At 46.5% G+C, this 23,804-nt stretch overlaps 1 protein-coding gene across 2 annotated transcripts in view; it reads left to right on the top strand.

The window, feature by feature from the left end:
• The window catches only part of CAPSL (calcyphosine like), a 173,010-nt gene that overhangs the window by 117,481 nt on the left and 31,725 nt on the right, over window positions 1-23,804 (top strand). For both annotated transcript variants that reach the window (XM_078674943.1, XM_078674942.1), the window contains exon 3: window positions 8,392-8,569. In XM_078674943.1, the coding sequence (XP_078531069.1) occupies window positions 8,392-8,569 (178 nt within the window). The remainder of the gene's footprint in view (window positions 1-8,391; window positions 8,570-23,804) is intronic.

The following is a 23,804-nucleotide window of genomic DNA, read 5'->3' as shown; positions in this document are numbered from 1 at the left end:
GACAACCTCCCTTTTGGTCAATTTCTAAGAATTAAACGGAATTGTACCAAAAGGGAGGACTACTTTAGAGAGGCTAGAATCCTCCAATTGAAACTGAGTGCCAGAGAATACCCCTATAGACTGGTCAAACGCGCTCTTAAACGCGCATGGTACTACGACCGCACAGCACTCTTAGAGGAGAATAAAAAGAAAGAAAAAACTGAAAACACCATTGCCTGTGTGACTACCTTTGGTACAGAGTCAAATCAGATTAAAAGAATTATCTCAAAAAATTGGCATCTGATACAGAAAGTTGAACCACAGCTAAGCTTTCCCAGGTTTGCATTTAAAAGGGCCAGAAACCTGCGTGACCATCTGGTTAAAACCTACAAGGAACCCAACGTCAATACCATACAGAATATTTGGGGATTGGCACCTGTTATTGGTCATTACCCGTGTGGACAATGTACTGCATGTGACACCACCACAACAACTAAATCATGTGTATTAAATGGCAAACAGATCACTTTTAAACATCATTCAAATTGCCTGACGAGAAACGTCATTTATTGTATACAATGTCCATGTTACTTGATGTATATAGGGAAAACAACACAAGAAGTGAAGAAGAGAATAGCCCAACACCAATCACGTATTAGGTGTTAGGTACTAACAGCTCCACTTGTAGAACATTTCATTAAAGAGTCACATGGCCCTAAAGATATGAAATGGTTTGTAATTGAGGTTGTGAAGGGTTCCAAGAGAAGGACCAATGTAGATCGACTGCTTACATTAAAAGAAAACAGATGGATCTGGACAGGTAGGACAGTGGAGCGTGGATTAAACCAATGTGTGGAATGGCACAGTTTGGCAACATTATAAAGTGCTTAGTAGACCCTAAACATAGTACTGTTACACTACTGAGTAAGGTTCTGTATCTGTTTCTGCTTTTATCAATTTTGCCTTATCATAGGTATTCTACAATTGGTCCCCTATATAAACATGGATTTTTTTGATTACTACGTTTTTATCTTATATATAGTAGATAGTTTTCCAATTTCGTTTATGTTCGAACCCGGCAACGTGGTGAGTATGAGTGAGTATGAGCCTTGACACCACTCCAGAATGGCCGCCGGATTAGTGCACGATTAAGCCTAGTTAAGCGCATGCGCGTGATGGGGAGAAAGTTTGTTTCCCGTGAAGCTTCTGTCGGCTTTGAGCACTCGCCAACTGAGACTGACGAGGAATGTGTCCCGTCTCCGACCAAGGTGTTTAAGTAAGTGGCGCTTTTGTACCTGATAGGTGGCAGTGATAGGATGTCGTACTCGATATAGTTGGTGTCTAATCAGGATTATGATTGATTGTCTTTCAACAGATAATATACTACACCAATCACTCCGAAGCGGAGCGTTGCCCGTTTTCATGTTTACTCACTTGTGATAGCTGTTAGAGGTAAGCGCTGACCCCAATACGTTATGGTCACTGTCTAATGCCTCACAAATAACCACACTAGTTGGACTCATTTCCCGGTCTGTCACCCCATATAGGAGTATTTTTGGTCTTCTGTGTGAAGCCGCTGATAACTGTATTTTGGAGAGATCTGGACTTGTTCAGTGAGTATGGCATGCCCGGATGGGCGTAGTGTGGTGTAGAATTTTGTATATCAGTGTATGTAGTCACTTTGGATGTGGTTGAGGTAGTTTAATGTAAGCAGACAATCAAATATATTGGACAGGAGTATGTGGATCCTATGTAATTATTGTATATATTGTATATATTATTGTAGATATCTTGTGCAACATATAGTCCTGAGGATGGTCTGGGTAACAATAATACGTTAAAGACCGAAACGTCGACGCCCTTATACCATTTGGTGTAGATTCATCAACGAAAGGATTTGTATAAAAAATTGATGAATTAATTAACTGATGTTATAAGATCACACTATGTATATATGTGAATAATACATATGGTACCAATGGTATATTGCACTACTGAAAAAGTGTATCGATGAATGTAGTGTTGTTTGTTGCCCAAATGTATACAACTTTAATTTTGTAAATTCGAAGATACGATTATTGAATTAAGCATAAAAACAATTGAGATATCACGTATTTTGTTCCTTTTCAAATTGATGTACTCATGAAAGACTCAACAAAAACTAATTGAAAAATTATAAATAATTCCTCAAGGAGCATTCTTCTATATAATTATTGTCACCCAGTTCCTTGGGGATAACTGGGTTGCCCTTTTTCTTGTCATTCATCAATTGCTGGCACAAGATTAGGTCAGCAAACCCTAACACATTAAATCACCTCCTCTGGCAAGAGATTCAACTGAGGCAGAACTCACCCGCAGGGCAATATCTCAAGGAGGCTTTGATAACCACAGGCCTTTCCCCCTTATGGGACACACACTGCCTCCATTCAGCGTTCAAAAAACGGTGTGGAAGACGTTGAAGACACATTCCTTGCTAGAGGACAAGACGACCTTTTCGGCTAGAGCGCACGCTTTGATGACTCTGGCTACATATAAGTCCCTAGCCCCACAACATTACTTTAATTTGGGATATTCAAAAATACTGAAACAAAAAATGTTAAAGTTCAGGCTAGGAGTGTTACCAACCTGGTAAAGGGTGCAGGCTTTCACACAATGCAGTCTGTGCAGTAAGGATCAAGGTGACATCACACACATCATCTGTACCTGCACGGAGCTGAGTCAAGAAAGGAGAGAGTTGCTAAAAATCCCCTTCAATCAAAGAGGGATCAGGACAAGGAGACAAGCAGTCCTGGAATGCTTTGATCCTTCATCGCCACAATTGAACACAAGGCTAGTCACATTCCTCGAAGCAGCTCGGTCAAAAATGCCAAACTGACTCCTTTTCTGCAGACAACTGGTTCACAGGGGCAATCTTTATTAAGGGGACGGCCAACTGCCACAGCGGATCGCAACTTTTCCATAGGTCGCAAAGGCATAACTAGCCGGGTCACTATTACTGTAATGATACAGAAAGTCCTTTGCAGTTCACGCTGCGACACTCATGAAAGAGCATGAACATTTTAAATATGGACCTTTTTAAATATGGATCATTTTAAAAATTGAATTATTTCTTCTTTTTGTATGCACTGCAATGGTTTTAAGTAACTATGCCAATAAAGTTTTACATGTTACATAAACATAAACATAAGGAGGGGGCTGGATACATGACCTTGAGGTCCGCCAAGGAGGCCAGCTCCCGTTGTGTCCTGTGGTGTCCACACTCGAGACATAACTGTTTGCTTTTGCTTGGAGGGAGCTGAACGTTCCCGCCAAGCAATAGCAAACACTACGCTTCCAGCGAGCGGGACCTGTCAAAGGCTAGAAGCAGAAGTTTCATCTCTTCCTCTGCCCGCAGACATGCGGGCAGGGAAAGAGATTAAACAATTGATCCTGCATGGAGGGAGCTGCCTTTCCAGCACCTCCCTCTGTGCAGCAGCAATGCCGGCTGCCATAGGAGCCGGGGAGCCACCTGGAACCGCAGGGCCCTGTGGTGCAGGTGAACAGAGCAGAATGAAGAAAAATAAAGGTGAGAAATGTGCAGAAAGATGCTGAATAAAGGTCAGCAAAGAGCAGCAATATGCAAAATAAAGGTTATAAACAAGCAGAAAGAGGCAGAATAAAGGTCGGAAATAAACAGAAAGAGGCTGAATAAAGGTCAGCAACGAGCAGAAAGAGGAGAGATAAGGTTACAATGAGCAGCAAGAGGCAGAATAAAGGTAAGAAATGAGCAGAAAGAGGCAGAATAAAAATCAGCAAAAAGTAGAAAGAGGCAAAATAGAGATCAGCAGGAGAGCAGAAAGAGGCCAAATAAAGGCCAACAACAAGCAGAAAGAGGCAAAATATAGGTCAGAAACGAGCAGAAAGAGGCATAATAGAGGTCTGAAATGAGCAGAAAGAGGCAGAATAAAGGTCAGAATCCAGCAGAAAAAGGGAAACTAAAGGTATGCAAAGAGCAGAAAGAGCCAAAATAGGGGCCAGCAACGAGAAGGAAGAGGCACAATAAAGATCAGCAGCAAGCAGAAAGAGGCAAAATAGAGATCGGAAACTAGCAAAAAAAGACACAACTGAGGTCAAAAACTAGCAGAAAGAGGCAAAATAAAGGCCAGCAATGAGCAGAAAGAGGTAAAATAGAGGTCAGAAACAAGCAAAAAGAGGCAAAATAAAGGCCAGCAACGAGCCGAAAGAGGCAAAATAGAGATCAGAAAAAAGCGCAAAGAGGCAAGATAAAGATAAGAAACAAGCAGAAAGATGCAAAATAGAGTTCAGGATCGAGCAGAAAGAATCAAAATAGAGGTCAGAAACAAGCAGAAAGTGGAAAAATAAAGGTCAGAAATTAGGAGAAAGGCGAAAAAGGATCAGCAACGAGCAGAAAGAGTCAAAATAAGTGTCAGCAATGAACAGAAAGAGGCAAAATAAATGTCAGAAGTGAGCAGAAAAGCTGCAGAAAACCAGCAGAGAATGAGCAGAACCCACTCGTGCACCCACTCACAGGACAACTCAGACACTCTCACACCCACTTACAGAATCCCTCATGCTCTTTCTTACCCACTCACAGAACTACTCTGAGACTCACGCCTGACTCAAAGACCCACTCAGATGCTCACACACTTACTCACAGACCTACTTATTGAGTCACACACCCACTCACAGGCCCACTCAGACACTCATGCAGTCACCCTCAGACTTACTGACACACTTATGGAGGCACCTGCAAATCCACTCAGACACTCTCACACCCACTCTCAGACCCACTCAGACAACTACTGAGATGCTCACACACCCACTCACAGACCCATTCAGACACTCACACACCCAGCGAGACACTCATGCAGTCACTCACACACTCACTCTAAAAGGTTACAGGTTACAGTTAGGAAATTAAAAAACATAGATATCCACTAAAAAACAAAAAAGGTTACATGGATGTTTTATTTAGGAAATGGAACTAAAAAACCTTAATAATCAGTGAAAACACCAAAGGGTACAGGGATGATATAGTTAGGCACATATTTTCTCTTACAAAACCAGTGAAATTCGGCAGTTATACTTACCTAAGCTAACTGTAACTTACGCCACAACCTGCATTTTTTGTCTAAAGTGGGTGCCCTCCTGGGGCACTCAGCTTCACTTTTTGGTGGGGTACCCCTTTGTCCCCCTCAGCCCCAGCTGACTCCCCTTCCGGGAGCTGGCCATTTTTCAATTCTTAGGTAGGTGCCTACCTGTGGTACAAACACTGCTGGAGATATTGAGAGTGGTGGAGTGAGCCCCAGCGTCCCCCATGGCCCCAGCCTTCTCCCCAGCCAGCATCATACTGACTGTTGGGGGAGCCAACACTTTATCTTTACTCTCCTGGGTGGGAGCAGCAATATTTTGTTACTGTTCCACTGCACAGAAAAAAAGTTGAGAGCCCTGCCTGTTAGAGAGTGGGCAGGGAACCACAGAGTCCCAGGGTGAGCTCCTCAAGGACACTGTACTATATTGCACCCTGGGGGATAGGATCCACTATGGCCGGTACCGGCACAGGAAAATGGGTGCATGGGCCCCCTTTGCTTTTCAAATAGAGTTGGCATTAGGGGATGGTGTCCCCGGACCTGAGAAGGCTCGGGGTGGGGGGAGGGAGCAGGGGGGAGGGAGCTGCTTGCACCCTCCCTTTTATTTCTTATTCAGACACTTAGGGGTGTTTTTAAGGTAGAGGTTTACACAGGCCTGGGGGGTAAGCATTAATCCATATTTTATGTGCCAGTGTGGTGGATAACACAATAGGTGCTGCAGTTCACGAGTCGCATTTTACTTTCGATCTGTAACTTTCCATGATATGGCAATCATGTTTTAAGGACATTTCACCATGTTTTAGGGTTCAGAGCTCATACTCTGAGCACAGGATAGCAGTGTCCGAGTATTACAGTTAAAGATTACTTGCAGTGAATCCTAAAAAACATGAAAAATGGGAGTAACCACTCAAAATGGAGTCACTTTGCAACAGTATAACTTTTGTCAATTTGCGAAAATCTCAGAACTTTTCTGTCATAGAAACGTGAGAAAAATGTGTGATTTCAGCCAGTGTTTAACGCTTGTATGGTATTTTGAGTAGTAAAATTGTAAGTCACACCCCTTTCTGGTGCTCCAGATCTCTAGTTTTCAGAGGAGTCGGTGGTTGCTATTGTACCCACTTGCATAGAAAGATTGGAATTCAGTTGGACAATTTTGGGTTCTTTTCTTATTGTGGGTGAAAGACTTACCTACACACATTGGATAGTGTTGATATCGTTGTAAGAACCTGCAAATTCCTGAACTTTCGCTCACAGAAACCTGGGGAAAAATCTATGTTTTCAGTCAAATTTGGATGTTTTCAAGGCCTTCAGGACTACCCCAGGTGTCTAATTTTCATTAATGGCTGGAGTTGTTAGGCGTCCCTGTGTTTGGCCAGCCTTGGACCCAAATACAGCTGCTGCTACCTACATTCCCTGAAAAATTCAAATTCAGTGGAAAATCTTGATTTTTCCTTGTTTTGTTTTGGGGCCTTGCTTGTTGCAGATGAGTAGCACTTGTATCAAAGGAATCTATTGAACTTCACTCCATTTTTGTCTACCGATTTTATGTCAACACAAAGAACACATTTAGCAAAACACCCTCTGTATCACATGATATTATGGGTAACCCCAAATGCATTCATGCAAATAATCACTATTCCTTAAACTCATACTTCTAGGCACATTCCAAAAATGCATAACCAATATTCATACCCATTTTGCATTCATAACATTTTACCTTATTAATTTATGCATTGTCTTTTCACAATGAAAATCATTTAAAAGCTGAAGCTCCGTTGATGGCTCTGTGCATGTCATGTTTTAGGACATTGTCAAACAATTATAGTGAGTACAGAGTCGCTGAATCAGTATGTCATCGAATCTGCGTTTTTTACTTCATATATTAGTTTATGATTTCAACAATTATTTTCTTCTGAAATACCAGAGTGGCCTACAACAATGATCCATTCCTGATTTCAGAATTGCAGTGAAGATTCCATTTGATATAAACAGTGCTAAATGTCTAATTAATGGGGCTTGCATATATGAAAAAAAACAATGTGCTAATTCTGTTGTTTGGTACAAGGAGAATACCAGTTCTGAACCAGTTTCATATCAACTCAAGCAAAAGTGCTGATTTGAGTATGCATGTATGAATGCCTGTGAGTGAAGAATTGCATTTTACAATCAATGTTATTATTGAGAGTTCCTTTCAGATGTAAAATACCCCCGTGCATTGCAATAGAACCCTTTTCTAGGAAGTGGAATGATCCATCAAACAGCCAACAGTACAAGCTGAGAGCTGTATGCTTCTCTGGGTTGATCAACGATATGATTGGCAAAGTCTCAAAGCAATAGCTGAAGGATGTTGACCCAAAGAAGTCACCGACTAAAGAGTGCTGACTCAAAGCCCACTGTTTGTATTTTATGGACAATAGGTCTAGTAGACAAGCGCTTTGTCAAGCAGGACCTAAAATGAAGATTTCATTTTTTTATAGCTCTGCTAAATATGACCTGCCTAGTATCTTACAGATGTGTGGGCTATTTGTCTATTGTGTCTACCTTACCCTGTATTGTCCATTCCTTCTGGTTTGCCAGAAAAAGGGACACAAAATTATGGTTTATGATAATTTCAAACCAATGTCTTCCTTCTTTTTCAGGGTTGCCTTATAACACTGTGATATTACTAAGAATTTAGTACAAAAGAGGGGCCTTATGCACAAGTTGAAATCAGCACCTAGATTTGAAAGAGTTGCTCGAAGACATGAACAAATATGGTTTGATGATGGAGACAAAACAAGGTTCTGAGAGAACGAATGAAATGTGAATATTAATTTCAACAGTACTGCGACTTTTCACTTGTTCACCACATTTTCTATGGGCGCTCGCATTCGATCCCCAGTCGTCTAGGCTCTTCGAACCACACTTGCAATTGTGGAATATGACGCTACGCAGCAATCTTTCTGCCGTAGTGAGTGTTATCTGAGCTCATAAATATCACACGATGTGTATTTGCAATGTGTCGTTGGAGTTAGAACCCTGCAAGAACTTGTATTTCTTTGAAATAGGAGTAATAACCTTGTTGTGTTGTTGACATTTTAATGCCAGGTGTTTTTTAATTTTTAATTGACGGATAATCATTTTCTTAAAAGGCTCCTCAGTCCTTGTAAACTGTTTATGATGCACCAGCATTGTCATACACGTCAAGGAGGAGGGCAAAGCAACAAATGTTTTGTTTCATGTTATAAGTGGAAAAACTTCAAACCAATTTCTTTATCAGTTGGAGTACCATTTTTTTCTGCTGCTGTTCTGTCGTCTGTAATATTCACTACTTGTGTTGCAGAGTATTTCGAATCATGGATGATGACAACAGCAGGACCCTGGATTTCAAAGAGTTCATCAAAGGCCTGAATGATTATGGTGTGATGATGGAGAAAGACGAGGTTCAGAACTTGTTCTCACAATTTGATAAAGATGGCAACGGGACAATAGATTTTGATGAATTTCTCGTAACATTAAGAGTAAGTAAGGTGTCTGTGTAGATAAATGCATTAAGAAGTCTTTGCCAAAGAATATAATTTTGTTCATTGGAGTACACATTACATAATTAAAGAAATACATTAATTTATGTCAGTAGCTATTTTTAGGTCTCCACTAGACAGCGCATGTACTGTCTCATCGAGACATGTTGTCTACACATTGTGGGCTTACATTCCGCCCACAGATTTTAATTTGATTGCTGCAGCATCACTCTCCTTTCCTTCATTACGGTTTGTGAAGGAATTCCTTTGTCATACCCTGTCCATGTGCTTGGCCCTGCCCTGGGGCATCGACCTAGTACTTGTGTCCATCCGCTGCTCCTGTTTTTGAAGCTACTTTTCTCTTTATGCTCCAGAACTGTACGTGAGTGCTTCTGTTTTCCCCTCTGCTCCGGTCAGTTTCTTTTATGTTCCAGCACTCTACAGAAGTGCTTGTATTTTTCCCCTCTGCTGCAGTCTTTCTTCTCCACCCCCACCTGCCCACTCAATGTTTTATAAACTCCCTCAAACCCTTTAGCCTCCATACGCCCCACCCGCCCTCCTTCATGTTGTGCCTGTGAAACTAGAAGTAGATTTCGAAGTGGAACAAAGGGCACCTGCAACCACTTGCCGGAAGCTGTTTGGTGCATGATTTTCCTTTTATTTCTATTGCATTAGGCATCTTTGGTGTACTCTGCAAGCATCCTTTCTTAGGCTAGGTGAAGAATGGGGGGGGGGAGTTCTGGTCATGTGGTAGTGGCTTCTTTGTGTACAGCATTGAGCACAGCTTCTGAATTGCTTTAGATTTTGTGTTTCTTTACTCTGCCCTTGGGCTGGTCACCCTTCATTAAAAGGAGAGGATATGGCTAGACCAAGGCCCTTAGTGGAGGCCACCCCCAGGGAGCAGAGCCCGAGCTGGTAATGTAGCGAGTTAAAAGAATGGATGGAATGTACTTGATTTCACTAGCAGGACTTGTGGTCCAGCCCAGTCATGAATTTAGAAGCTAACTTGCTCCTCTTGGGGGCAATGAGGATTTTTAACTCCTGGATCAGGCCAGAGCAGGTGCGAATTCTGCAAGTTGAAGTGCTAGGTGTTCCGTTTTTTGCAGGTGTCCTCAAATGCTGGGGGAGGTTGTTCCAGGATTTCTCAGACAAATAAGAGACAGCTCTTCCTTCTGTCTTTTTTAATGGATACAGGGTGTGTGGGCGAGCGCAAATGATCCAGAACGGAGTTTTCGGGTTGGGTAATGTAAAGCTAGACGGTGGTTGAATTGCCTTATAGGCAATGATGGGCATCTTGAATTGGCAGCGTTTTCAGTTGGAAGCCAATGTAGTTTGTTGAGGTAAGGTGTGATATGCGTGCAGCGAGGACAGTTAAGGATTAGCCTGGCTGCACTATTTTTGAGGGTTTGCGGCTTGTGTAGTAGGTGCGCGGAAATGCTGTAGTAGAGGTTTTTGCCGTAGTCCAGTCTGCTTGTGATGAAGGCCTGGGTGACAGTCTTTCTCGTGTCAGGAGGGAGCCATTTCACAATTTTTCTGTGCATGCAAAGTAAGACAAATCAGGCGGAGGTGCCAGCGATGATTTATTTTATTTTTGTATTTTTATTTTACAGAGTTTTATATAGCGTGAACTTGACCCGAATCGGGTATCAGAGCACTTTACATAGCACCAGTTGCATTACATGAGGACACATTCATTTTTGTGAGGCACGGGAAGATTAAGTGATTTGCTCAGAATCACAGGATGTTCAGCGTCATTGCCGAGACTCGAGCCCAGTTCCCCATATTCGAGGTCGACCGCGCTAGCCGTTAGGCCAACTCCTCTCTTTTTTGATTTGATACCTCATGGTGAGGTTAGTGTCCAGGTTTGTTGTGTGGTTGGATGGTGAGGGCGTCCGACCTAGCTATGTGGGCCACCAGGCGGAGTCCCAGGGTGAGTGATTGTTTTTTTTTTTTTTTTCTTTTTTTTTTTTTTTTTATATGTCTTTTTTTTTTTATTAAACCTTTTTTTATTAGTTACGTTCAACACAGCATAACATGACAGTGACAGCATCTGCAATCCAATACAGCAATCAAAACGGTACCATCAAGAGAGGGATAACAGCTTCGTATGGCCCAATACAATATAGACATAGTGCCATGTGTACACAAATGGGATGTCAGAACACAAGGAACAACCCCCCCTCCATAGTAAAGGGGGTACGTAGGATGAAGAATTCTCCCCCACGTCTGTATTTAGGCATGAGGACAGGTCTGATGTGGCGGTATCAGCCCTTTCCATCAATCCCCCACCATCTGCGATCGGTCCTGTCAGCCGGCTATGTCCCAATGTGATGCGGTGCCCCATACGTACCTCAAGTGTGTGTATCCACGCCAGGCAGTGCATCCAATGCCGAGCGTGGAGACGTCCGGGTCATATCACAGAGCCAAGCCGTGCAAAACGGCCCTCTTTCTCAAGTGTCGACTGCAGAGGTGACCATGTGTGGCAATCAGTGTGTGTGTTTACCATCTGTATCCCAAGCAATGAAAGAGTGTGAGAGGCCCCACCCTTAAACAATGTTACAAGGCCTTCGGGTGTTCCCAGCTCCTATACCACCAGAGGTTTCCCAGCTGACACGGCCATCCGCCGCATGGTAGTCGGTGTGAATGTCCTCCCACAATGTGTGTAGTGGCATGGTGAGTGCAATACACAATATCAATACGCTCATAGGCCCGGGACCGGTTCGTCATCTCCAGAGGAGTCGCTAAGTGTCGCCTGGGACAGCAAGTATATCTGCAAGGGAGACCAAAAATCGCTAGGCTTGCAACGGGCAGGCAACAGTTCTGCATACACGCCGTGTTGGTCCTGGCAGTATGTGAGGTCGTCGAGCCACTCCTTAAATTTTGGCGCCCTCCCCCTACCCCACCTACAAGCTATCCTCCGCTTAGCAAGGAGCAACGCAAGGTCAACAAATTTGCGGTCCGGCTTGGGCACATGTTTGGTATAACCTAGCAGCATCACTATTGGCTCCATGGGCAATGGGCCATCAATCATTATCTGGAGTGCGGTGTGTACCTGTTCCCAATACGTTTTATGGCTCCACATTCCCAGGCCAGATGAAGGAAATCCGCGCCGCTCGCCCGGCATCTAGCACACCTATCATCCTCCGAAAGACGAAACCGAAGTTTCCTGACTGGGGTATAATAGTAGCGTTGCACAAACTTATAATGAATAATTTTCAGCCGGCAGCTGGAGGAAATCCTGGCCGTGACAGAGCAGCAATAGCTCCACTGCTCATCTGTGATTGCCGAGGGCAGCTCAGCGTCCCAGTTAGTCCGAGCCTTCGGCAGCATCAGCGGGCGCTGCCCACGTATGGCGGCATATAGTTTAGACACTAGGTGCTTGCCATCCGATATGAGCATGACATGCAATGGTAGTACCGTCCCAGGTTCGTCCGGGAAGTTGGGGAGTATGTCCCGCATACCCTGCCGGAGCCTGATGTAGTAAAACGCCTCCATAGGTGTTGGGGGAGCATTCTGGAATAACTGTTCCTTAGTGCGGAACGTTCCGTCCTGAAATAGGTCACCCCATGTACTAAGGCGCACGCGTCTGCACATGGATTGGAATCCGTTTTCCAGTAGAAGCGAAAGTTTCGGGTGGTATGCAAGGGGCAGTGCCGGGGAATAAAGCATGGGGGCGTCCAGTATTTTAGTCAGTCTCCGCCAGGCATCGATAGTGCAAGTTACAGTGGTAGCAGGCGTCTCAATATCCCCAATCAGTCCCATCAACATGCCTCTAAGCGGGAGCGGATGTACGACCCAGTCCTCAGCAGCGACCTGCGGCATGAAGGGAGCGGGGTGTACCCAGTAGTATGAGTGTTGAGCCTGAGCACTAAGAAAGTATAATTCCATGTCGGGCACATCGAATCCGCCCTTATCGTATGGCTGCGTCAAGACCCTCCAGCTTAGGCGCGGCTGCTTTCCACCCCAGAAAAGGCGCAGAAGCTCAGAACGGAGCCGTTTAAAAAAATAGGCCCCCGGATAGTAGGGAATGTTTTGGAATAGATATAAGAACCATGGGAGGATGACCATCTTAATCAGGGAAGCCCTTCCCGCCATTGAGATCGGCAGGGCCCGCCAGCGGGACACATTATCCGTTAACTGCGAGATAGCCACCCCGTAATTTGACCGGATAGTTTCGTCTTTATCGAGCGACACCTCTATGCCCAGGTAACGTAGGTCAGAGCTGCACCATTCCAGGGGGTAATCCAGCGGAAACCTGGCCACCGATGCCGTGAGGGGGAAGAATTGCGACTTCTTCCAGTTTATATGTACCCCAGATATGCCACCAAACGCCACGAACTCCCTCAGTAGCGAATTAAGGTGATCCTGTGGGTGACGCACGTACAGAGTAACGTCATCCGCATAGAGTGAGATACTTATCTGTCGCTGATGACAATTAAAGGCACTGGCCTTGTGCAACTGTCGCACTCTACAAGCTAGTGGTTCTATCGCTAGGGCGAACAGCAGGGGTGACAGGGGGCAACCCTGCCTAGTTCCTCTCGTGATCGGCATCTGTGGCGAGAGCGCCCCATTGACGACGACCCTAGCGACCGGCGAGGTGTAGAGCAGTTTCACCCAGGCAACAAAGATCTGGGGGAACCCCATTCTGTTCAGTATAGCTAGTAAGTAACCCCACTCCACCGAATCGAACGCCTTGGTGGCGTCCAGGAACACAGCAGCTATCGGCAAGTCAGGTGATATAGTGGGTATGAGGGAAAACAGTGTACGCAGGTTATGGGATGTAGCTCTCCCCGGGACAAAGCCAGATTGGTCCGGCAGCACCAAGGTGTTCATAAGTAGGGACAACCTAGTCGCCAGCACTTTAGCAAGGATCTTTGCGTCGCAGTTTAGTAGCGACAGGGGGCGATAGGCATCTGTGTCCGTCGGATCCTTCCCTGGCTTCAGGAGCGATGTGATCGCCACCTCCCTCATGGAGCCCGGTAGTATCCCTACCTCGAGCGAGTCCTCGAAAACTTCTTTCAATACCGGCGCCATGATGTCGATATAACATTTATAAAATTCGGCCGGTAGGCCATCTAGCCCCGTCGCCTTGCCATTGCTAAGGGACATGATCGCCTCCCTGATCTCGTCCAGTTCGAACGGGCACCCCAAGAACGCCCTGTCGCTGTCGCTGAGCCAACAGAGTGCAATGTCGTCCAGGAAAGTACCGAAATCCACCTCACCTGCCTGCTGCGTGGAATAGAGACGCCGGTAGTGCCGTGGGAAGGTATTTTGAATTCCTAAGGAATCCTGGTGTGTCCTACCCTCCCCATCAGAGATTTCCAGGATATGGGTGGCAAAGCGCTGGTGCCTCGTGAGAGCAGCCAGCACCTTCCCCGGCCGATCCCCCTCACAGTAGCACCTAGCCGTCCAGTACTTGCCCCGGAACTTCGATTCCCTGGCCGCTTCTTCCTCATAGGTTGACAGTAGTGTCCTGAATTTCCCCGCGAGATCAGGGCAGGGGTCATCAACCATCATTGCCTCCAGCACCTTAAGCTCTGCCTCAAGTTTATGTAGCGTGCGTACAATATCCCTCAGAATACCGCAACTTTTAGAGATCGTGATCCCCCTTACTGTCACCTTAAAGGCTTCCCAGATCGTTTCGACCTTGTCGACCGATCCATTGTTTCTCGGAAAAAAGGCTTCAATTTCCTCCCCCAATTCTTGTCTGAAGACAGGGTCTAGCAAGGCCGAGGGAAAGAGCCGCCACGGCGGACGCACCCTAGCATACCCCGGCATTTCCAAGACTGCCAAGATAGGACAATGGTCCGAGTAGGTACGAGGCAGATGTTTCACCCGAATGACTCCCCCAGCGAGACCCCGAGAGACAAAGCAGTAATTGATCCGCGCCCACGAGCGTGCATGTGCTGTAAAATGTGTACCTTCCCTAATCATCGGGTGCGTGTGCCTCCAGCTATCCACTAGTCCAGCCTCTGTCAGTATGCCCCGAAGTGTATCCCTGGCGTTTGTGTTGTATTGTATGCTACCGTCCGATCTATCCGCCATAGGACATAGCGATAGGTTGAAGTCTCCCCCCCAGAGAATGTGAGTGGCCTCAATTTCCAGTACATGGCCCCACAGCGACAAAAAATAAAACCAGGAGTGTCCACATTAGGTGCATAGCTGTTCACAAGTATTATCACATCAGTGCCCAATCTCCCCCAAAGAATGACGTATCTCCCCTCCTTGTCCACCCGTTCACCCAGCTTTTGAAACGCCAGTTGTTTGTTGATTAGGATAACAGTACCCCTAGAGTACGTGGAGTAGGAGGAAAACACTCTCACATTCGCCCAGCCGCTCGCAAACTTAGGGACACCATTCGGGTTAAGGTGGGTTTCCTGGAGCATCGCTATCTGCACATGGTGCCGATCTAAATAAGCAAGAACATTCCTACATTTGCGGGGGTTGTTAAGGCCACGAACATTCCAGGACATTATAGAGACAGTATTCGACGTATCATCACCTGTGTTCGACATCATATCCCTGATAGAAGCACTCGGCCAATGCTGTAGCCCTCGTTCGACATGCACCCGATGCAATGCTCTCCGCTGTCCAGAACAATCTCCTCATACAAACATCCAGCTGTTCACACATACGAATTCCAGTATCCGCACACTTGTCAAGTATGTCATACGCAACAACATTTCTACTTTCAACAACAACTTGCACCCCAACATCCATGTCCCAGTCCTCCCCCAATGCACAACTGTTCAGCTCCCGTTCTCCAGCCCCCCCCCCCACCCACTGAAGCAACCCAATCTTGCCAGTATCACATCCCCACCCCCCTCCCCGACCCCAACACCCAAGAACATTAGAAAAACCATTTGGGGAATCCCCCTCTAAGGACACTAGAGGAATGCACTCCAGCACCCCAACACTCCCCCCTCGACCCGCATGCGCCATACGGAGAAGACAGAGAAGGTGGGGTGATGCCTGGCATATGTTACCCCTGCAGGCTAGCACCCACATATCAAGTCAGTGTCTCGCACCTCACCCCCTCATGCCGTAGAAATCACCAAAAAAAAAAAAAAGAAAAGCCAGGAGGATCTTCCCAGGAGCAACCGCTGCTCATTCCAGTCTCACCGCTGCCCTCAGTTCGTCCAGTCTCAGATCAACTCCAGCAGAGGGGCAGGCACATTCAAAGGCAGCTGTCGCCCGCCTGTGACCATCGACACAGCAGAACCAACAGTCAAGTCCCCACCGGCAGTTCGAGGTCTCCACACCGGCAGCAGGCAACTCAAATCTCCATTCCAGAATTTGGCGTCATTGATCAGCTGTTCATAAGGACATAGCTAGGGTTCCACGTGTTCGGCAGGATTGTCGTCTGCCCCATCTCCATCCTCGTTTCGCCGGTCCCTTCTGGCGTTACGCAGCCGCTTGACATAGTCCTCGGCCTGCTGCGGATTTGTAAAAAAGTGTTGTTTGCCCTGGTGGGTCACCCGGAGTCGCGCCGGGTACAGAAGCGCATAATCAACCTGCATGTCCCGCAGTTTTTTCTTTACATCGAGGAATTTCCTCCGCTGGTCCTGCACCATCGGTGTAAAGTCCGGATATAGGGAGAACTGTACTCCGTCATAAGTTAGGTTCCGGGTCGTGCGGGCCGCACGCAGCGCCGCGTCGCGGTCCCGGTAATTAAGCAACCGGGCAATGATGGGCCGCGGCTGCATTCCTGGCTTGGGGATCGGGCCCAGGGTGCGATGCGCCCGCTCTACAATAAATTGGCTGGAAAAGGCCTCCTTACCCACTGCCGTGAGGAGGATGCGCTCCACGTAGTCTTCCATGCGCCCCGTGTTGGTGGATTCCGGAATCCCCGTGACGCGTATGTTGTTGCGTCTGCTCCTCGCCTCTAACTCCTCGTTCTTCGCCGCTATTACCCTCAGGATGTTATCCATTCTAGTCAGGCGTGTGTCGTGGGCAGCGGTCGTGTCCTCCGTGGTAGAGATGCGTCTCTCCGCCTCCCCCAGTCGCTCCTCGTGGACCTCCAGTTTCTGCGCAATCCCATCCATTCTGGACGATAATCGGTCGACCTTGTCAACTATCGTAGCGAAGCCCTGCCGCATTTCCTCCATCATCAGCTTGAGCTCCGGGGCCAGGGGGGCAGAGGGGGGCTCAGCGCCCGAAGGTCCTGGGGCTCCACTGGTCCCCGCCATGCTGCGCAGTGGTTTTCTAGCAGCCGCCGATTCAAAAGAGAGCTTGGGCTGTTTAATGTCATTTTTGCCCATCGTATCGCGATTGTGAGCACCCCCCCGGGCACCGCGACTGGCCCTAGTGTGCGTGCCCGCTGCTCCCAGCTCAGTTTGCGCAGCCAGATGGCTCCCCAAGCAGCAATCTTGTCTAGGGCGATATCTCCCACCCTAGGCACGAAGTGTCACAGGCTGTCTCCTGCCCCCAGAGCCCCCGCACCGGTGTAGCTGCTAAGGGTGAGGTGGTGGGAGGCTGCAGCAGTCCCCTCGGTCCGGAGCATAGGGAGAGTCTGCGTGGGATAGTGGTAGGCCGCCGGGCACAGCAGGGAGTCAGCGCGCCAAATGTGCAGGGCAGTACCCGTAGGCTGGGTGATCCCTATGCCCTCCGTGTGTCCGCCGTGGTGTCTGAAGCCCCAGCTCCCAGGCGTCCAGAGGTAGCTGCGGGGTCACGGGGGGTAAGGCCGGGAAGATGTCCGCCTCGCTCGGCAGCGAGAGGCGCGCGACGCGTAGGTCCCTCTGACCCTCTGTGGTCCACCAGGGGAGCTCGGCGCCTCTCCGCACACTGCGGTGGCTTCGCAGGGGGAGAGACTCACCTCCGATGTCGCTCGAGGGCTCCCAGCAGCACCCGTCTCCAGGAAATCAGGCCTCTCGATCCCTAGGCCTAGCCGCCTCGTGGAGAGCCGCGGCCTCGCGTGGGTCGGTATCCGGGCACCTCAGCTGCGCTCCGTAGCAGCACCCGCCGGTCCAGACTTACAGCCCCGTAACTCAGGCATACGAGGTCGGATCGCTCCCAGAATTGGACCGGAGCAGTATCTCGAGGTGGGTCACCGACACTGCAAGGATTGGGCGTCTAGTCGCAGGATATCAGGATAATTTCAGGATCTTGCTGGCCAGGCAGCCAGAGCCTCACTAGAGTGCGGCCATTAGCTAGTGCGCCCTCTAGCGCCTCAGGGTGAGTGATTGTTGCAGGATATTTGTAATTCTGTCTTGTCAGCATTGAATTTGTGGTAGTTGTCTCTCATCCAGTTGGCCACGTTGGTCATCCCAATTTGAAATTACTTTGAGTTGTTTTGGTGTGTTCTAAGAGAGATAAGATGAGTTGGGTGTTGTCGGCGTAGCAGGTGATGTTGAGTTAGTGTGTCTGAATAATGCTTGCTAGAGGAGCCATGTATACATTAGAGAGAGTGTGGCTGAGTGGAAAGCCTTTCAGGACTCTGCAGATGAGGTCATTATGTTCTGAGGTGAACGGAGGGAGCGTGACTCATTGCATCCTTCTGGTCAAAAAGGAGGCTATCCACGCGAGAGCTGGTCCTTGGAGGCCGGTTTCTTGGATTCTGAAGATGAGTGTGTTGTGGGAGACTATGTGGAAGGCGGCAGAAAGATCCAGAAGGATGTGTGCAGCACAGGGGCCTCTATCTAGTATGATGCAAATGTCTTCTAATGCTGTGATGAGGTTCCTCACAGTTCTGTGGTTGCTGCAAAAACCTGATAGCGAGCTGTCCAGGAATTTGTGGTGTTCAAGGAAGTGGAGGAGCTGATGGTTGAGGGCTTCTATTGTCCCGTTTTTTTATTTTTTTCCATTGGCAGGGGTGCAACTGACTTTGTGCCCAAGGTAATATGGATTTCTTCTTAGCTTGAAACAGACAACTAACTGCCTTGTCTAGAAGGGCGCAGAAATGGTATTGCTGTAAAAATATCTCTAGATGGTTATGGAAACTTAATAGCCTCTGCGTAACTACCATTTGGGTACAGGACTAGATTGGGGTTAAGCAGTCAATTAATACGTGGCACTCACCAATTTCTAATCCTGATGGAGTTCATCTTTGGGTGCAAGTGAATTTTGGCCCAGCTATGATGGAGGGGGGCTTGCTAATGGTGAAAGCCACTAGCAGTGCATGGTGGTACTTACAAGGCGGTCATAGGAAAAAGAAACCGGCAGGAAGAGGGAGACAGGCCTAAAGCAGATAACAGTCAGAGCCAACGGGGCACTGGCAGTATACTGCAAGGGTTTATGTTGTTGAACCGGAAGAAAACTCTTCATATTGGAGCCTGTGGCCCAGATGAATTTGGAACATAGGTGACTAGGTCACCTTGTTTGTTGGAAGCAGACGCTGGCACAGAAGTAGCTGTTAAAAGGTTATGCCGGAAGTGAAAGGTCATCTGGTGGGTTGGAAGCACATGCTTGCCAGGAACAAGAAGGTAAAATAGTACACTGGAAGTGCATGGTCACACCCGCTGGGCAGGAAGCAGATGCCCGAAATTTAAAGGAAAAATGGTACACTGGAGTGAATGGTCACCCAGCGGGTTGGAAGCAGACGCTTACCCGTAAGTAGATGGTAAAAAGGTTAGGCCTGAAGTAAAAGTTAACCCAGCTGGGCTAGAAGCGGAGGATTCGCATGCCCATGGCACGATGGCCGAGTCACTTACAAAGCACTGAATGTAGGGCACAGTGCTTATGGGTATGGTAAGGAGCACTGAATGTAGGGCACAGTGCACGTGGTTATGGTAAGGAGCACTGAATGTAGGGCACAGTGCTTATAGGTATGTTAAGGAAGGCAAAGGCTCAGCGAGTAAACAAAAGAAATAGTGTGTAAGGATCACTTGTAAGTTGGAAATTGCCTAAATAAACTGTGGCGTCAATTCCATAAAGATAACAGGAGTGGTCTTGAGTTTGTGGCATCCAGGAGGACGACAAACTGAGGAGTGCTTCTGCTATGTTACTACCCACCCCGAAGCTGACCTCTAGTTCAGCTGTGAATGAAAACAGAGGGCTCCAGAGTTCTCTCTCGAGGGCACTTAGAATGTATTCCGTGGAAAGTCTTCTTTTGCCGAAATATGATCTACTTAATGTCCATCTACCAACCCCTCACCCACCCTTTTGGAATTTGCTCAACATTCTGTGATTATGGGCACTTCACTTAATCTTTTAATGCCTATAAACAGTACGTGTCTAATGTAACTAGTTCTCATCTAAAGCAGTGCTCAGCTTTCATAGCCTTAACATAAGGAAAAACCAATAAATACCTATTTCTTGACTGAATTGTACAAATTTAAACCAGAAAACCTGGATAAATCGTGGCTTCTCCGATTAAAATGTGTTCTTGGTTAAATATTTTATTTCACCGAAAGTTTTTTTCTTCATTAGCGCGCATGAAAGCGCCTTCAAATATGTGCCTTCAGAATACCAGTTGTCCAAAAGTAAGATGCGACTTACTTTTAATAAGTACTTCTCAATGCAGCTTATCATTGTCACATCTCATCTGCCCTTCGGCCTGCTCTGCCCTCTCGTCTGAGTTTAGGTGAGTGAATTGGGGGTACAGAGGTCTGAATGTCGTACGCAGACTGCCAGCTATAAGTTGAGACCTTAATGCTGTGGAAGAGAACTCAGCCTCGCACAGCTCAATGACGAGACTTGCTTTAGCTAAGGACTGGGCTGGTGACTACAAAAAGCAGGCTGGGAGCCTAGGTCGGCGGTCACCGAGTAGCACTGCCTTTTTGTCTTCCTGTGTGGTGCTGAGCTGTTTGCCCTGAGATTACAGTAATTTAGTGTCTCGCTAGAAAGAAATGCTTTTTTTTACTCCCGAACTCCATTTAAATTCCTATGGCTTTTAGCAATGGTAGTATTAATGTGCACAACATTGGAACTTCCTGCGACCCTATTTTATCAGATTATTTTCATTAAGTCACTTCGTTTTTTCATGTCTGCTAAAAAAAATTATTTCCTTTAAGTGCTACTCCTATCTATATATGTAAATCGTACGTTCTATATGGTAAGAACAAAGACTCTTTTTCGAATTTTGAAGAACTTTTTCATTTTTTACGGGATGTATGTTGTATGATTTATGCAGCAAATATTTTTAGGGCTCAGCTAGTGCACGGGCTCTAAGATCACAAATGTCCACCACCCCCTCGAGTGTTGTTTTGCTTGACTTGCACTCCCCTATTATATTGCTAGTTTACATTCTCCACAATTGCCCTCTGCCCCATACCATGTTGTGTGGCTTGACTCAGCCCCCATTGTGTTGCTTGGCTTGCACTCCCTCCTCCCCGTTGTGTTGCTTGACTTGCTGCTATTCAACATGGCTAAAAGAAACTGACAACACCAGTAGCTCTTGGAACCCGCGACCTATTGGCTTTGCCAATGCTTGTTACCTTAGTATCTCAAGTCAGACTTGTGTTGGTAATGTCTGGTTAAAACGGGATATTTTGAAGACTGGAATCAAGTCCATCAGCAGAAGAGGTAGGGTAGTAAAGCAAAGTTTTCAAGTGGCAGAATTTTAGAACACTGGAGTCAACTGGGCCTTTAGGAAATATTTCAACAAAGGCAAAATGGCTTCATTTGGTTAAAGACGCTAAGGGTCTCATTCCAAATTACAGGTTATCTCCGTGAGGGGGTGTCTTTGGCCAGATTTAATATTTCCGGCCAGTATCTCCCAGTGAGTTCTCGGCGATTACAAGTACCTCCCCACAGAACGAGGAGAGGGCCACAAACTTGCTTGTGCTTGTAATATTGAATTTGGGTGATCTTATTGTAGGTAGAAGTAAAATTACACATATTCCACTCACTAAATAGTAAAATTTTAGTGAAACAATAAACTTCAAAATTGTTTGAAGTAAAAGCAAATATGTACATCTAAAAGAAAAACTTGTATTACCTGTAGGATAAAGCTAACCAAAGCAGTTGCACAGACTAATCTTAAAGTCTGCCATTAATAATGGAAATGGGAAAGACCAAAGGTACAGCAAGAAACATTAAATTCCTTCATGTTGAATGGTGGACTTGTGACAGTAGCCTGCTGTGGGACAGTTGGATAACGCTGAGGATAGAGGGGTGGTATCTGCCAAATCCAGGATCCGGCTTGTGAAGGCACCTGAGGGACAGCAGAACAGGAAGAGAGTGCCAGAGAAGGGGTCAAAAATGAAAACACTCCAATGTGAATTTTGAAATGCTAGGATTTCATTTTATTGGGACCACTACCAAAGGTATGCTATGATTTTAGTAAGACTCTTGAAACTAAACGACAGTAGGACTTTTAACCATGGCTCAACCGAACTAAGGCCGAAATTTACTGAGCTGTGAGGCAGAGCAACACAACAAAAAAACGTGCTGCGTCATTCTTGCTCTCTTTCTCTCTGTGCTGCCGCGCTTGTGGCTGCCAAGCACCAACGCATTCTTTCACCGTTGTGCCATGGTGCAAGAGTGCCTGCATTACAGCCAGGATTGTTGTTGTGCAGGAAGGGACTCATTTCTGCACAAAAACAATCCCCGAGGCATATTCCTATTTCTATGTGAGCTGTAAAATGCAGCACACTTAGAAAGAGATAATAACGAGGAGAAATATAAATATTTCTCCTTAGTTACGCTTCACCTGGAAAGTCATAGCATGTTGTCACATTCCCAGGTTTACTCGTCTTAGTTAATCTGTGAATGTGCCAAAAACCATCAGGGCCGGACTGAGAACCAAAACCGGCCCTGGCAAAGTGCTCGGCCGGCCCCCTGGGGGTGCGACCGAGCTCTTTGGCGGGGCCAGTTTTCGGCCGATTTTGTTACAGGGCCTTTTTTGCAGCTATGCTGCAAAAACGGCCCTGTAATAAAAACGGCCCCCAGGGGCCCAAAACCGGCCCCCACCCTTGCGGCGCACCGGGGGATTGCCCGGTGCTCGCAACGGCCAGACCGGGCCTGAAAACCATGGGTGGATAGATGGCAGCACCCACACTCAATCCATGTAAAGCCTTCCCAATGCAGAGCAACGAAGGCAGCGTCTTGCGCTTCCCTGATTTACTCTAGATTTACTAAGCCACTCAGAGCCACGCATGGTGACTTTGCATGGCTTAGTAAATCCGACTTTCAAGGAGCAAGGGCAATGCGAGCTCTTAGGAAATATGGGCCGCCGTCTCCAGTAAGAAACCGGATTTGTTTTCTTCATTGACTATGTACATGATATCAGTCTGATGAGCCACTTGCCTTGTATAAAATATAATAAAAACAGTGTGTAATTGGTATTGGGATATGATTAACTGTTTGTTTTTTAACTGAGGCCTGTTGGCATGTGTATTGAAATGGGTTGCCAATTGAGTATAAAGAGCACAGACAAGGGGGCCGCATCTAGGTGAGATTTAATTGGAGTAGCGAATGAGGAGCTTGAGCATGGTCCTCATTTTGGGCAGGAAGATTGCATAGGACTTAGCATAATGTTTCATGTTTTGTTACATAGTAGGTTTGACTTGCCATGGTATTTTATGTTTGTGATTCCTACATTAACGCACTTTACTTTGTAGGGAAGTACTTTATAAGTAGGGTTGGTTTTCGCTGTACAGGCCCCTACATACAAAGGCCAATATTTTCAATATTTCATTCAAGGCAACACAGCAAGCCACCTTCCTTGACTAGGCTGCGTAAAAGGAAGCAGGCTGGAATGCGCCATATTTCACATTCCTGCTCTCTGCCTAAGCTGACACACAAACTGCTGCCTAGTTCCAATGCTGGCACCCTTACACCATAGTACAAGGGTGCCTGCTTTATAGGCAGAGTTGTTTTGTGCAGGAGGTAGCACCGTCCTGCGCAAGAACCATCCTCACACGCAAATTCCTATTTCTAAGTGTGCTGCAAAATGCAACATTCTTAGAAAGAAGAAACAATGAGGAGAAATAAAAAAAAAATGTTGTTACGCCTCTGGTGGGGAGACTTACAATTCTGATGAATTCACAGGTCTACCAGTGTTGGTAAATCTGAGAATGTGTAATATTGCAAGGCTGTATACATGTGAACACCCATGCTTGACCCATTGCGTGTCTCCTTGCTGCAGAGTAACGCAAGACAACGATTTGCGTTGCCATGTGTTACTATCAAGCCATGTAGATACTAAAATCTCATTTAGGTTTTGCATCGTTCTTGCATCCCCTTGCATGGCGCAAGGGTGATGCAAAACCTTGATAAATATGGGCCCATTGTCTAAATCCTTTTTTGTAAAGAGCTTTGCTTCTAAATTATATCGTATTACTGCTAAGAGGAC

This window comes from Lissotriton helveticus, chromosome 2_1, assembly GCF_964261635.1.
Source record: "Lissotriton helveticus chromosome 2_1, aLisHel1.1, whole genome shotgun sequence".
In the NCBI taxonomy this organism is placed as follows: Eukaryota; Metazoa; Chordata; class Amphibia; order Caudata; family Salamandridae; genus Lissotriton; species Lissotriton helveticus.
This window is presented reverse-complemented; position numbering and strand designations above follow the sequence as displayed.